The sequence below is a fragment of the Dermacentor albipictus genome, chromosome 1, assembly GCF_038994185.2.
Source record: "Dermacentor albipictus isolate Rhodes 1998 colony chromosome 1, USDA_Dalb.pri_finalv2, whole genome shotgun sequence".
Taxonomy (NCBI): domain Eukaryota; kingdom Metazoa; phylum Arthropoda; class Arachnida; order Ixodida; family Ixodidae; genus Dermacentor; species Dermacentor albipictus.
This window is the reverse complement of record NC_091821.1, coordinates 44,469,630-44,484,514: the sequence shown is the minus strand read 5'-3', so window position 1 is coordinate 44,484,514 and position 14,885 is coordinate 44,469,630. Positions and strand designations below refer to the sequence as shown.

General features: G+C 46.9%; 1 protein-coding gene across 9 annotated transcripts in view; it reads right to left on the bottom strand.

The window, feature by feature from the left end:
* The window catches only part of LOC135906186 (protein PRRC2A-like), a 181,214-nt gene that overhangs the window by 95,801 nt on the left and 70,528 nt on the right, over positions 1 to 14,885 (bottom strand). For 8 of the 9 annotated variants that reach the window (XM_065437452.2, XM_065437469.2, XM_065437478.2 and 5 more), the window contains exons 11-12: positions 3,920 to 4,541; positions 2,691 to 2,865 (exon numbers count right to left, since the gene is read on the bottom strand). In XM_065437452.2, the coding sequence (XP_065293524.1) occupies positions 2,691 to 2,865; positions 3,920 to 4,541 (797 nt within the window). The remainder of the gene's footprint in view (positions 1 to 2,690; positions 2,866 to 3,919; positions 4,542 to 14,885) is intronic. The other variant, XM_065437455.2, reaches the window with a different exon arrangement.

Sequence of the window (14,885 nt, the reverse complement as noted above, 5' to 3'; positions counted from 1 at the left end):
CGGTATTACTTGTACTAAGTTTCCCTAAAGCTGCATCTGTCTAGGAAAGTTTTACTGTGCATATTAGTAGGTGTCAGGCACAAGAAAGGAGACTCATCGACAAACACTTTTTGAATGTGTCTATTAAGTCAGGGTTGCTTCTGCACGAGTTGGCATGCCAAAGACTCGGCGCAAGAGCACTTTCTGGTCATGCTTGCACTGACTGTGTGCAAATGTTTTTACATTTTACAGGTGGCTTAGTGATACCGTTGTCACAATTGATCCATTACAAAGGTTCGCCTACTGCTTCAGCCTAAAAAGTGCTGGCCAACAAATAGTTCATGCCCATGGCGTATTCATGGATGCTGCTGCGGGCACCTCATTACAAGTGCCAATACATTCAAAATTACAGCAACACTTAACTCGCTTATCTCGAAAAATCGAGGACACCTTTCTATGTGCAAGTGCTACCACGAAGCACACCAGCCTTACACTCTTTTTATGCACCGAATAAAATGTCAGGGCCAAAAACCTTAGCTGGTTTATATCTCTGCTATGTTATTTTTTTTCTTTGATACCTTTACAAAGAGCCAGTTTAAAAGCTTTTGTTGAAAAGCTGGTCACTAGCGGCAATTTTTTTAGGTAGAACTCAACTTCTAACTGCAATTTCTGCAACTTTGAGTATCTAGGAAATATTTTCCGGTTTTTACAAATTAATGAGGTATTACTGAATATTCAGCCATTGTGGAGCTTTCTTTGAAAAAGCTTCATCGAAATATTTTTTCCCTCTGAGCAAAAAGGAACAAATCAGTTCGATAAACGCGAATCAGAGATTATGTTAGCCTATTTGATAGAATGCCGGTACACCAATACCTATACTTTAAGAATCTAGGTATATATATTTGTGTTCCTTCTGAATAAAATCAGTCGCGAGTTTGCGCCCGTCCATGTCCTTACTCGTCCGTGTCTTCTTTAGCGCAATTCCCTTCTTTAAGCCTATACTCACTTCATTTCAAGTGTCTACATGCGCAACATTGATGGAAATTGGACCTCATTCAAAGAAAAGTCAATTTTTTAATTAATGAATTCATCACTCAGAAACGCCATTATATCCAACTCTCATGCTCCGTGGTTTAACGCGCATCTGCGGTGCCTACTGAACAAAACAAACAAAAAAACTATTCCGACGAGCCAAGGCAACTCCGCCGGCGTGGTTTGCAAAGCAGACAACTGCGGTCTGCTGTGGTTGCCAGCTTGCCCGCTGCCGCAGCAGCAACCAATGGCAAGACGCCTTTCAGTACGGCAACCAATTGGATGCCAGTTTTCATCGAAGGGGCCCGTGTGACCACCTCAAGCAGACCCGCGCTTCTTTTGTGTTTGTGCGCTTGTTACAAGATGGCGACGACCGAAGATTCAGAAATGGAATGGTGAAACTTCGAGCTTTCGAACAATACCAAGATGGCAGTGTTCGGTGGCGGGAAAGAGTTAGGGCTCCACGAACACTATTTAAAGCTGTTTTCTCGCCCTGCGCAAAGATGAATTTTCTGACACTTCTAGTGCGTTTTCAGCCAAACAATTTTGATACAACGTAGATTAGGCATTGCAGATATCGAAACGCGTTGTTGCCAAAAAAAAATTTTTTTTTTTTCAGTTTTCACTATCTGATCCCCGCGTCCTCCCTTAATCAGGAGCAGCCAGGAATGAGCACACACTGGCAAGCATACGTATAGTCTGACCTTATGTTAGTGTGGTTTGAGGCTAGTTGAGCATTCAAAACTAGTCTAAATTAGTGAGAGCGGATGGCTACAACACCAAGAAGCAAGGCGGCTAAATTTTAATTCCTTGGTGGGCAGCCACGGCAGGTCATGAGCAGACGATAGACATCTTCCGGAATTAAGTATCACCAATATTTGAAAGCAGATTTTCGCTTCCTTCAGCCTGTTTATTTAATTGCATAATAAGTATACATACACAGTAACAGTAGAAAGCACACAGATCCAAACACCCTTCTTGATTGACAACCGCTACAGGCCAATAGCTATGCGTATGGGAACCCGTCAATTACAAAATAAAGCATCCAGAAAAGAGTGAGGAGCAGGCTTCTGTTGAAAAGAGGGCTTCAGAAAACTGACCTCGTGCTCAGCATAAAAGCTCTGTGCACCACGAACGAAAGAAAAAGATTTGGCCAAGATTCTCACAGCAACATATGCTATCCGCAAACTGTATTTTTCCACCAAGCCAAGCAGTGGTTCAGGACCCCTATATGTTTACGCCTGTTTGAAGGGACAAGAGGGTGAATCGAGAGTTTTATTACTGTGCTTTCATAGCAGTTTTACAGCCAGTTGCAGCCCAGGAAGAAACCTGGGCTGAAATAAACTAATGATTTCCTTTAGTTCTCTTCCTTCTTGCACTAATTAGTGGTCCTAATAACAATTCACTTGCGTTATCACCAAGAACGGCCAGCCGTGAACAGTGCATGATAAAGGACTAGAACTAAGGGAAAGGAACCAATAAAATATATTGGCTCTCAATTTATCTAAGACAGCTTTCATAATTCAATGAGTGGAGCTAGCAATTTCTGGAACCAGGTTAAAAGTACATTCTTAAAGAAAAAAAAAAGCAACGATTCAAATTATTCATGCAGATGCATGACAAGCCGAAGTTAAATTTTAAAATGAATAGACTGCAGCAAAAAATCAAAGTATGCTCACTTTCTAAATGAATCCCCACGTGAGCGGCAGTCAAAAGGCACATCCTCTTTGTCTGCCCTCTTTGGAGGGAAATCCAACCGCTGCTCATAGCTGGGAGCATTCCTGCCGAAGTCGGCAACCTGGCCACCATAGTACACAGGTGCCACAGATGGTCGCCAGCTGTCATATGGGCCACCTGAAAGGTAAAATTGAAGTTAAACAAGATTCACACAGTCGCAAAGTGATAAACTAAACCTTTTTTCCTTACTCCAGAAATTAGTGGCACTCTTCCCCTGATTTCACACCCAGATCCTCTGACAGTGATAAACTTCCCCACCTACGCTTTCATAGCACTCGCTAGTTATGGCCTGAGAAAATGGCCGTCAGATTACGGTATTTACTCTATTTTAATGCGCCCTCAATTGTAACGCGCACCTGTTTGCCGTGACCTAAAAAAAAGTCCTTTACAGTACCGCACACCTCATTCTTTCATACAGAAATACAACTTTCATTTGGAAAAAACAAAAGAATGACTCCCCATGCACTATTATAGCAATAAATAAAAAAACTAAATTTTGCTCGAAAGGGGAAGCATCGATTACGATAGCAAATTAGACAGCTATATGAAAAGTAAAGATAGTAGTTTTATCAGCTGTATCGGCCGGATACGTATCGTCTACGGTCGGACGAAAGTCTACATGCATAGACTCTCGTCTCCGTCGCAGACCGCTTTGCAGATAGGGGCCGCTCGGCCACGACATAAGTAGCAGCTGCCGGAGTAAAACGCCTTTCCTGATTGCGCCAGTCCGGCATGCAAGTTTCGAGAACTCCAAACGCCCATGATGCAGCCCTATTTCCGTTATCTCTGCACATGTGATCGGTTTCCTTTTAATTACGGCATCGTGATGAATTCGGCATGTCATTGCAGTCGGCACTTCCACGCTGATAGAGCAAACGCAGAAAACGGGAAAACGGACGGTGCACTAACCTAAGCCAATGGAAGCATTGCCTAAGCACACATACTACAGCACATGGAGAAAGCTACGGTAGCTAGGCTCAAAGCGCATACAAGGCGGCCACTTTAAAATGCCGATGGCAATAGGGTAACATATTTATGGCCATACTCTATTCTAGCACGCATGAAAATTTTTGACCTGTTAACAGGTCAAAAACACCCATTACCAATAAATTTTGTTTCAGAGATAAGCCTTTCAAAATGACTATTGCATACATCAGAACAGTGCCCTTACCTGGCGGCACATGTGGCGGTGCCATGGGTGGAGCCAGAGCCTGTGGGGGCCGGTCTGCCTGTGGGGGAGCAGGACGTCCAGCCCCAGGAGGCCAGCACTCCAGTGGCCGAGCTTCCCGAGCCTCATAGGGCCGATCCTCGGCACTGGAGTAAGAGGTGCCCCCCTCTGGCTCTGGGGGGCGCTGGCCACCGAGAGCTTTCAAAGGGCCCATACCCAGTTGACCCAGGTAGGGTCCTCCAGCTCCCATGGCCACCCAACGAGGGTCATAGCTCACACCGCCCATGCCTCCCACGCTCGAGGAGGTCTGCGGTGGAGCCATGCCAGCACTTGTTTGCGGTGGCTGTTGCTGTGGCTGTTGCTGTGGTTGTTGCTGTGGCTGCTGTTGTGGCTGCTGCTGCTGCTGCTGTGGCTGCTGCTGCTGCTGCTGCTGTGGCTGCTGCTGCTGTTGCTGCTGCTGCTGCTGCTGCTGCTGCTGCTGCTGCTGCTGCTGCTGCTGCTGCTGTTGCTGCTGTTGCTGCTGCTGCTGCTGCTGTTGCTGCTGACGTAGCTGCTGCTGGCGCTGCATTTCAGCCTTCTTGAGAAATCGTGGAGGCATATTCTTGAATGGCCGCTGATAATTCTGCTGAAAAAGGCAAAAGTGAATCTATTCAAGGGCTGCTCCAAGAAATTTATATGGTAAAAGAGAGGCTTACATGGATACAGCTGAACCCAGATAATAAGCACACCTTTGTCGAAAAAAAAATAGTATTTTACAATTTGACTTACCCTCAAAAAAAAAAAAAACAGAATTAAGCACAGAAAGAGCCACATTTTTTTCTCAAGAAATAACGCACACACTGTTTACTCTGGCAGAAACTACCCAAAGAAAAAAAAAGTCAACTACCCAAAGAAAAAAAAAATTAAACATGTGGCACTGCAGCCATTAGTTGTGCAGTGAAACCGCGTTAAATCGTAGTTGGCCGGAGCTCGGAAAAAGTAGGTACTAAACGGTAGTACTGTTTAACCGAAATAGCGTGAGATCGCCCACTTATCTGTCAAAAACAAAATTCCGAGTGCGATGAAAGGGGAAAAAACATGCAGTATTTATTCACTTCTTGCGACAAAAGTGTTATTTTTGTTTGATGCCGTGGCGCCCTAAAAGCGACGATAGCGGCCTCAAACTTACTGAAGCTGCAAGCTAGTTTTCAGCCAGCCCCCTCTTTTTGGCAAACCCTCGCACGGGAGATTCCTCGTTCGCGTTAGGTATTCTCCATGCCCGCGCACGGTAGCGCTGCAGAAGTCATGGGGCACCTTTTCAATTTCGGGGTGCTGTTCTCGTCATGACGATTGCACTCATGAGGCTGACGTAACGTACAGCTTTTGCCACTGTCAAGCTTGAATCACCCACCCGTGCTGTCGCTTTCCGTGTCGTCCTCATCGCTTTTTGCTACTCGACACTTCGGCAACAACAGAGGCAACGATGACGAAAAGTCTAACCTCGTAACCGACATCTATTCGTCGTCGCAGCAGCGCTGCCAAGCAACCTCGCATCCTAAACGCCACACACCACAGTCAACAGCAGATCCCTGTCACATGTCAGCGCTGACTTCTTCGTGTCACTTTCGATAGAACGAACGATGTATCTTTCTTTTATGCTGAGCACCCGGTGTCTTTTTTTTATCCTAGCTTCGGCATGACGCGAGTCCTTGTTTGCACGATGTCATAACGCTCTCTGGCACGGCTTTGAAATTATGTTTATGTTGATGTGGCTTCACACGCACAAACACTCGGGGCGCTTCGAGGTCATTGTTCTGATCTCTGAGGCTTGTTCTGTCGGGCAACCAGATGGAGACGATGCAGCACCGTGTTTATGCAATGAAAAGTGGAAACACTACATGTTAACCAATACGTACGCAATAGGCTGGTACAGTTTACGGATACAAAACATGTTCAATGGCCACTGAGTCAGGAATTCGACTTTACTACTGGCATTGGTCAAAATTTTCAATTTTCCGATTAATTTATTTTTTCGCAATTCTCGGACCTTCTTTTACCTCATGGTGAAATGATATAACAAAATATGTGGTAGAAATCGAGAAAATAGCACTTTCCTAGAGCGCCGTGATCAAAAATTGCAAAAATATCGGACTTCGGAAGGCGCCGTCCCACCAAGGATAGCTTGGCTATCTGATGACGCAGCGTCGCCATCTTTGTATCGTAAAGAGGAGAGATCGGAACTCAAGATAGCCACAGCGCGGTACTTCCCCACCAAAAAAAAAACCATCAAACGCGAGCGAAAACGAGTTAAAAACGGCATCGTGATTGGCCGCAGTAGGCACGTGGGGAACATGGAGCACTCCTATTGTCTGTTGTACCTTTGAATTGCCCGTGAAATGCACTCGTGCACATTGGCGCAGCAGCGCCTTGCAAATTTCGTTCATTGTGCTTGACCATGGTGGCAGCCGAACTACCTTAACGCACATGTTCCATGATGAGCCACAACGGAAGCAAGTTCCGGCCCACGCATACAGAAAATGACGAAAGGCATGGAACAGAAGGCGAAAGCTAACCGTAGAAGGGGATGCCGCCGCCCGTGTCGACGAGGTGCGACCGGCGCACGCGGGTGATCAGGAAATCGCGTCTGCGAGCAGTGCTGATAACGTGACCGTGGGCTGTGTTGAAGATGAAACCGTGTGCAATGGCGATAACGCGACCGCGTGCGGTTGTGACGGCAATGTGACATCGGCGAGAGCAGACGTCGCATCCAATACCTGCGGATTTCAGCTCCAATTCTCACGAATGAAGAGATTGCGGAACGAACGAGACCAGAACGGATGTTTTGAATGCACCGTCATTGAATGCGCTTTCGCAAGAAAGAGGGAATTTCAGCTTTTGAAAGAAGGAGAGAGTGCAGACGAAGAAGTTCCCGAGTCATCATTGTTTATTGTATATAAAGCACTCTTAAGGGGGGGCGCGGGGATCACATCGCGAAAATCGCAAAAAAGATCGATTTTTGGCAACGACGCGTTTCGGTATCTGCAATGCCTAATCTACATTGTATCAAAATGGTTCGACTGAAAACGCGCTAAAAGTGCCCGAAAAAAATTAATTTATCAGTGCGTAGGGCGAGAAAACAGCTTTAAATCGCGTAAAATCACCGCAGTTCACGGAGCCCTAACTCGTCTTTCCCGCCACTGAACGCCGCCATCTTGGTATCGTTCAAAAGCTCGAAGTTTCGCCATTCCGTTTCTGAATTCTTCGGTCGTCGCCATCTTTTAACGAACACACAAACACAAAAGAAGCGCGGGTCTGCTAGAGGCAGTCACACGGGCCCTGCGATGAAAGCGGGCCTCCGATTGGTTGCCGTACTGAAAGGCGCCTCGCCATTGGTTGCTGCTGCAGCAGCGTGGAAGCTGGCAACCATGGCGTTCCGCAGTTGTCTGCTTTGAAAACCACGCCGGCGTCTTTCTTCGTTTGACACTCGCAGAATTCGGATTTATAAAAGCTCCTAGCTCAGTGATGGATCTTCGCACGTTTGAAAATAACTTTTAAATGAAGCATGCCTTCGGAAAACGGAAGCGCAAGCCTCCTACGGCGAGAAAAAGACGGTGGCCAGCCGGGGAAGCGGAGAACCCGACTGAACACGCGGATAACGTGCCGCGTTATCTTGCACCGTGCGATTCCAGCAGCAAAGCCGACAATCGCACTGTCACATCGACACTGATAACACCGGAAGACGTGCCAACGGAGGCTCTCGCACCTGTGCGTACGGCCGCGCGAGTCGGCAAGCGAGCTCGTGTTGTTGGAGGCGACGCGGGTCGAAGGTCTCAATCGCCGGCAGAGATGGTGTGCGTTTCCGATGCATCGTGCGATAGGGACACGCAGCCTGCGAGTGAGCCCCAACCGTCGACGAGCTACATACTGTATGGTGACTCGAGGCTCACCAGACGAATCGTCGCACGATTCAGACGCGCCACGAGCCGCGTTTTGTGTCAGCGGTGACTGCAGAAGCGCAGGCATGCAGTGTTCGCGACTCCCTTCGCGCAGTGTCCGCGACTGCGCGGAAGCAGGAATGCCAAGAACAAATTTCGGCCCCTTGGGACTGTTAGTTCATTACTATGCCTGTTTCCGCGATGAACTCTTTGATCGCTAAAGCTCTGTGCCCAAGATGCCAACAGCGTTCTGTGGCTGTACACTGCGATACCAGGCTCGGTCTGGCAATGAAAATGGTTGTCATGCACTACTCCAGACGGCGCAAGAACAGGATAAAGAACGCCTGAAGAAGGCATCCAAAGCCCACCAAACAATGAGGCAAAGGTGTAAGAAGATGCCTGACAGCAATGATTAAAAATATTACAGCCCTGGTGCACTTTAATAAATTTGCAGTGCTTTTAAAACTTTGCAGCCAAGTTTTCTCAATTGCATCTTTTTTGTCAATCACCTCGCTCGTGGAAAGCGTAGCACAACAATGGCTGGACCGATTTTAGCCCAGTTTGTTTTGCTGTGATCCACAAGCTGTGCTGTACTTAAAGACAGTCTTGAAATCTTTCTTTATCTTTCCATTGTTTAATTATTTCACAATTACTACATGGCTCCATGCAGTGAAGCACAGTCACGTGCATGTTATGTTGAGCAAAAAATTATTAGCGCACTAAAAAAAAAAATCAAACACTGTCTTGATGTAGATTAGACACCTGGGCAAACATGCAAAGTATTCCCAGCTCCTTATCATGTTTCGTTACTGTGCCAGGCTTTCCACAAGCAAGGAACCCATAAATTCTTATAAAACAACTAATTAAGATATCCTAATGAAACTTTAGATTTGTCTCTTTATTGCAATGTGCAGTGTGTGTGCCAAATTTCAGCCTTTTCTGTCAAGAAACAAAGAAGTTAATTCTGATCCCCTCCTCCCCCCTTAAGAGGGGACACGGGTTGTAAAGATGTCACTTATGTCATAACCAAATTAAATGAGACTGCACAGACTTCAGTTTCTTGAGCTGATTTCAAATATGTAATTCTATTTTAAATAGGTCAATTATTTCCTGAGATAATTAGTAATCATTCTATTGTTTGCTGAAACAATAAAAAATATATTTTTAACATAACATTGTTATTAACACATGGATAGATACTAGAACGCATAAGGAATACAGCGCTGCAAGCAGATTTAAAATTAAACAACTACTTCTCAATTTACAGCGCAACGAAGTTCATTGTTTATGCATAATGAAAAACAATATTTTTAAACTAAAAAAATTTTTCGTGCTGTGAATGAAAAATCCGCTTTCAGCGCTGCTTTATCTGCACATATAGCTTATGCTGCAAAAGAAATTGTAGCCCTAGCTGTCCTAGGTCCAAAGATATCAAAGCAGCAAACCAAGGAAGTGGCCAAAATCTGTCTTCTGAGAAAACGAGAAAAAATGGTTGATACTTTATTTAGCTCTATACAGTTAAAGATATCATGGTATGTACACTCCTAATGGGCTAATATGCACCAGGCATGTAGCCAGATTGACGGTTTGCGTCCGTGTGCCTTTTCTTCAGGTGCGGCGAGCAGGCTCACGGTAAATGGACTGATCTTTTCATCTCCATCGACGCGCGGCGAAGTCCAGTTTGACGATACATCACCGCAGTTCATACACACGAGCTGAAGCTTGACGGCAAGACCGTATTCCCGCTCACCTCTCATGATATGCGCATCTCCCTTACACTTCTTGCACTGTAAACACAATGTCAATGCGTTCACCACCACCAAGTGCACAATGGTGAAGGCCATTTCGTCATGGGGGGGGGGGGGTAACCACGGCGTCGGCGCGTTTAGCGATAAGATTTCACTTTCACTCTGTCACCGCGACGGATGACATTTCCTTAAGTTTCCCTTCTGCTTCCTTCTTCTCATCCTCCAACTGTTGTGGCAGCAAAATTTGCGTGTCAAGACGCACACGGCCGCTCTCCGCGATGCTGTCGGCAACTGACGAGCTCGTGGGTCTAGCGTCTGTTAGGCCTACCATGGTGGCAGCGGCAACCGCTTCATCCTCGTCCCGAGTCATTCTGGGACGCTTCTTGAAGTTCTCCAATAGCGATCGCCTTACTCACTTACCAAATTTGTTCTTGGTGCTGAACTTCTCGATCGGCCGAACCATAGCTGCAGTCAGTCAACAACACCAAGACAAAATGGCACGCGCTTGTCCGCGTCTCGACAGCGTGAAGCAGACGACGGGAAGGCCGCTACGCCAATCAGGTGCCCAGACTACCACATGCGCCGAGCAGCCAATACAATCGCGCGTTGGTACATCTTGATGACGTGTTTTTTTTTCTAGAAAGCCAATGAGCAAGGACAGCCAGCGACGGCGGGAAACTAAAGGTGAAGGGCGGCTCTTTCAAATGAGACCAAGACAGCCACGATAACCCCCGTGCAACAGCAACCGTTCAACGTGGAAAAAGTGCCATTTTTGCTTAAATTTGTGCTCCAATTCACCTCACAGGCATGTTACAAATTGAATTTGCGGCGAAAATAATGATAAGCGAGCACGAAACTTCGCAAATTAGTGCAAGAATGGTTCGATTCCGAAAATGTCAGCTTCAAAAAGTCAATTCTTCTTGCGATTTTCGGCCTTTAAGACTCATGTCCTCCCTTAAGCAAGCTTCTCTCTGCAGCAAGCTGCAATCAGTGAGAAAAAACACTAATTTGTGTTGAAACTGGACCATGTCTTGGGCCTGTGACTAAAATGAAACTGTTGTGTGATGACTGTGGGGTGATGAGCAAAAGGCAGTCATCCCCAAGAAGTGCTGGCACTCAGAAGATCAACCCTTTTTAAGGGGGGACGTGGCAATGAAAAAAAATTTTTATTTATGGGAATAAATTGACGAAATTTGGCATGCAGGTGTGCTTTGTTATGCTGACATCATAACTGAAATCAGTTTTGAGCTATCTATTATAGTTCTTGAGTTAGAACACTTGACATCCTCTTATGGTCATCCCCTGGTCATCCCCCTAATTAATTAATTACACATAAATTTGTTAAGATTTTCATACCAGCATGTTCAAGAAAGCCCATTATGTGCAATAAAGCTATTCGTTTATGTTTTAAATGCCGAAATAAGCACAAAAGCTTTTTTTGAACTTTTCTGTGCACATTGTCTTACTAACGACCTTTGCAAAAAACTCATTATAAATTTTTTTATGAGGTGCAGATGAAAATGGACAGCTTTACTGCACTCATCAATGTTTCACGATCAAAGTGCAAAAGACAGAATGATTCTGTCTTCATTCATTGTGAAATTGCACTGGGATTACTGAAAGCAACTGCACAAAAAGTGAAAGCTGAGAAAACAGGGCTCAAAGTTTTATATGCTGGAAACATCAAAATATTTACTTTGAGCACCTAAAACCCGCCTGGAATGTAGTCCTTTGGCAGTGAGGACACATTTTCTTTACATTTTGAGGTAATTTTTCTCTTCTTTGCAGCAGTTTCATGTGCCTTCATTGCCTTTTTGATGCGTCGTGCATCCTTTTCAGCAGCCCGCCGCAGTGAACACGATCCTGGACTGTATCCGAGTTGCGACGTAATTGTTTGCAGTGCTCTTTCACATCCAGCATTGAAACGGCAAACTGCATCTGCCACGGCACTTTCAACACTCAGGAGTGAAGCAAACTGATTTTTTGATTGGAGTGACCAAATGACATTGTTCAGCGACTCAATGGCATTCTGCGTTTTGCCTTGCTGGCATCTTTCAAGGAGTTCTCTTGCAGATAGACGTTTATATATAGGCAGGAGTGCGGCTCGAACATGTGCAGGAAGCTGCAGCTTGTGTGCAGGGGCTGGTTGACCTGAGGCCACCGCAGAATTGAACTTGCACCAAGAGTTCACGCCAGTGGGACAGTGCTCGTGATGCGGCTCATCATCGGTCGATGTTACATGGTGAAAAGTGGCCATGATGGCCTTTTCCATAGCAGGCACATCATTTGGGTTGCTTTTTATGGCTAAGCCATAATAGTTTGTGAGTTTTTTAATTAAACCCTGCGTTAGGCGGCCCTTTCCACTCATGCTGAGCTCACGGTCCTTGCTCTTGTTTTTCTCAACAAGGTTGCGCAAAGCAGTTCCCATTCTTTTCTTCACGTGGTTCACACACTCTTGTTTGTGTATGGGTATGAAACCATACACCTTCTCTTCACTGAGGGCAATATAAGTGCGGCTATCCCCATCACAAAGGACATTTGTGTAACGGAGCTGGTGTTTCTGGAGAGACCGCTGAAACATGGTTTTTGCCGCAATTACTTCCATTTGCCCTGCACTTGCCTCTGTGTTTTTTTGGCATTGTGGTCGGTGTTCTTCATGCCACTCTGAATAAATACTGTCGCCAGGCTTGGGGCCAAGAGAACATCCATGGCAATAATTGGAGAGGACACAGTGGTCCAAGACAAGGCCAGAATATAATTCAATAACACAGCCAACACCAATGTGACTTGTGTGGCCCCTTGTCATCCAAGTGCCATCATAAATCACATCAATGTTGCCTGGGGCACATCCAAGTTCCCTGTAGATCTCGCGCACCTTCTGTGCACTTTCGGACTCTAATGTCATGGCTGCTGAGGCAGTGGCAGGGTGACTGTGCCTACGGTGCAGCCTTGCATAGGATTTGTGATGCAGTCCTCGATGAGAAATGTCCATGTGGGAGAAAACATCATTCAGTGTGGCTTGCTTTTTGCCTACTGACTGCACAGCTCTCTGTGCACGAACGTTCACCTCAAAAGGGTTGATCTTCTGAGTGCCAGCACATCTTGGGGATGACCACTTTTTGCTTATCACCCCACAGTCGTCACACAACAGTTCCATTTTTGTCGCAAGCCCAAGGCATAGCCCAGTTTCAACACGAATTGGCGTTTTCCCGCACTGAGTGCAGCTTGCTGCACATAGCAGCTCGTTTAAGAGTGCTTTATGTACAATGAAAAATGATGACTCGGGAACCACGTCGTCAGCACACTCTCCTTCTTTCAAAAGTTGAAATTTCCTCTTTGTTGCAGAGGTAGATGCCAGCGCATTCAAAACATCCGCTCTTGTATCCGCTCGTTTCGCAATCTCTTCGTTCGTGAGAATTGGTGCTGAAATTCGCAGCTGAATATTTGACGCGACGTCCGCTCTCGCCGATGTCACACTGCCGTCACGACCACGCGCGGGTGCGCCTTCACCAGCGCACGCAGGCGCGTCGTCACCAGCGCACGTGGTCGCGTTATCACCACCGCACCCAGTCGCGTCGTCAGCACAGCCCACGGTCGCGTCGTCAGCACAGCCCACGGTCGCGTCGACAGCACAGCCCACGGTCGCGTCGACAGCACAGCCCACGGTCGCGTCGACAGCACAGCCCACGGTCGCGTCGTCAGCACAGCCCACGGTCGCGTCGTCAGCACAGCCCACGGTCGCGTCGTCAGCACAGCCGACGGTCGCGTCGACAGCACAGCCGACGGTCGCGTCGACAGCACAGCCCACGGTCGCGTCGACAGCACAGCCCATGGTCGCGTCAACACAGTCCACGGTCACGTCGTCACCAGCGCACGCGGTCGCATCGTCAGCACTGCACGCAGACGCGCTTTCCCGATCACCCGCGTGCGCCGGTCGCACCTCGTCGACACGGGCAGCGGCATCTGCTTCTGCGGACAGTTTTCGCCCTCTGTTCCACGCCTTTCGTCGTTTTCCGTAAGCATGGGCTGTTCGGAACTTGCCTCCTTTGGGGCTCATCACGGAACACGCGCGTTAGGGCAGTTTGGCTGCTACGACGGTCAAGCACAATGAACGGAACGCGCAAGGCGCTGCAGCGCCAATGCGCGCGAGTGTGTTTCACGGGCAATTCAAATGTACAACAGCCAATAGGAGCGCTCCATGTTCCCCACGTGACTACTGCGCCCAATCACGATGCCGCTTTTACTTCTCTTTCGCTCGCGTTTGCTTGTGTTATTTTCCGGTGGAGAAATACGGCGCTGCGGCTATCTTGAGCTCCGATCTCTCCTCTTTACCATGATACCAAGATGGCGGCGCTGCGTCATCGGATAGCCGAGCTATCCGCGGTGCGACGGCGCCCTCCGAGGCCCGATTTTTTCGCAATTTTTGATAACGGCGCTCTACGAAAGTGCTGTTTTCTCAATTTCTACCGCGTATTTTGTTATAATATTTCACCACGAGGTAAAAGAAGGTCCAAGGATCGCGAAAAAAAATAAATAGGAAAATCGAAAATTTTGACAATTTTGACCATTTCGACCACTTCAATTGCCGCGTCCCCCCTTAAGTGAACGTTCGTGCACCGAGAGCTGTGCAGTCAGTAGGCAAAAACGCAAGCCACATTGAATGATGTTTTTATCCCACATCGACATTTCTGACCGAGGACTGCATCACAAATCCTATTCAAGGCTGCACCGAAGGCATAGTCACCCTGCCACTGCCTCAGCAGCCATGACAATAGACTCTGAATGTGCAAAGAAGGTGCACGAGATATACAGGGAACTTAGATGCGCTCCAGGCAATGTTGATGTGATCTACGATGGCACTTGGATGACAAGGGGCCACACAAGGCACATTGGTGTTGGCTGTGTTATTGAATTATATTCTGGCATTGTCTTGGACCACTGTGTCCTCTCCAATTATTGCCACGAATGTTCTCTTGGCCCCAAGCCTGGAGACAGTATTTATTCAGGGTGGCATGAAGAACACCAACCACAAGGCCAAAAAAAAAAAAAAAAAACACCGAGGCAAGTGCAGGGCAAATGCAAATAATTGCGGCAAAAACAATGTTTCAGCCGTCCCTTCAGAAACACCAGCTCCGTTACACAAATGTACTTTGTGATGGGGATAGCCACACTAACATTGCCCTCAGTGAAAAGAAGGTGTATGGTTTCATACCCATATACAAACAAGAGTGTGTGAATCCTATGTAAAAAAAAAAATGGGAACTGCTTTGCGCAGCCTTGTTGAGAAAAACATGAGCAAGGACCGTG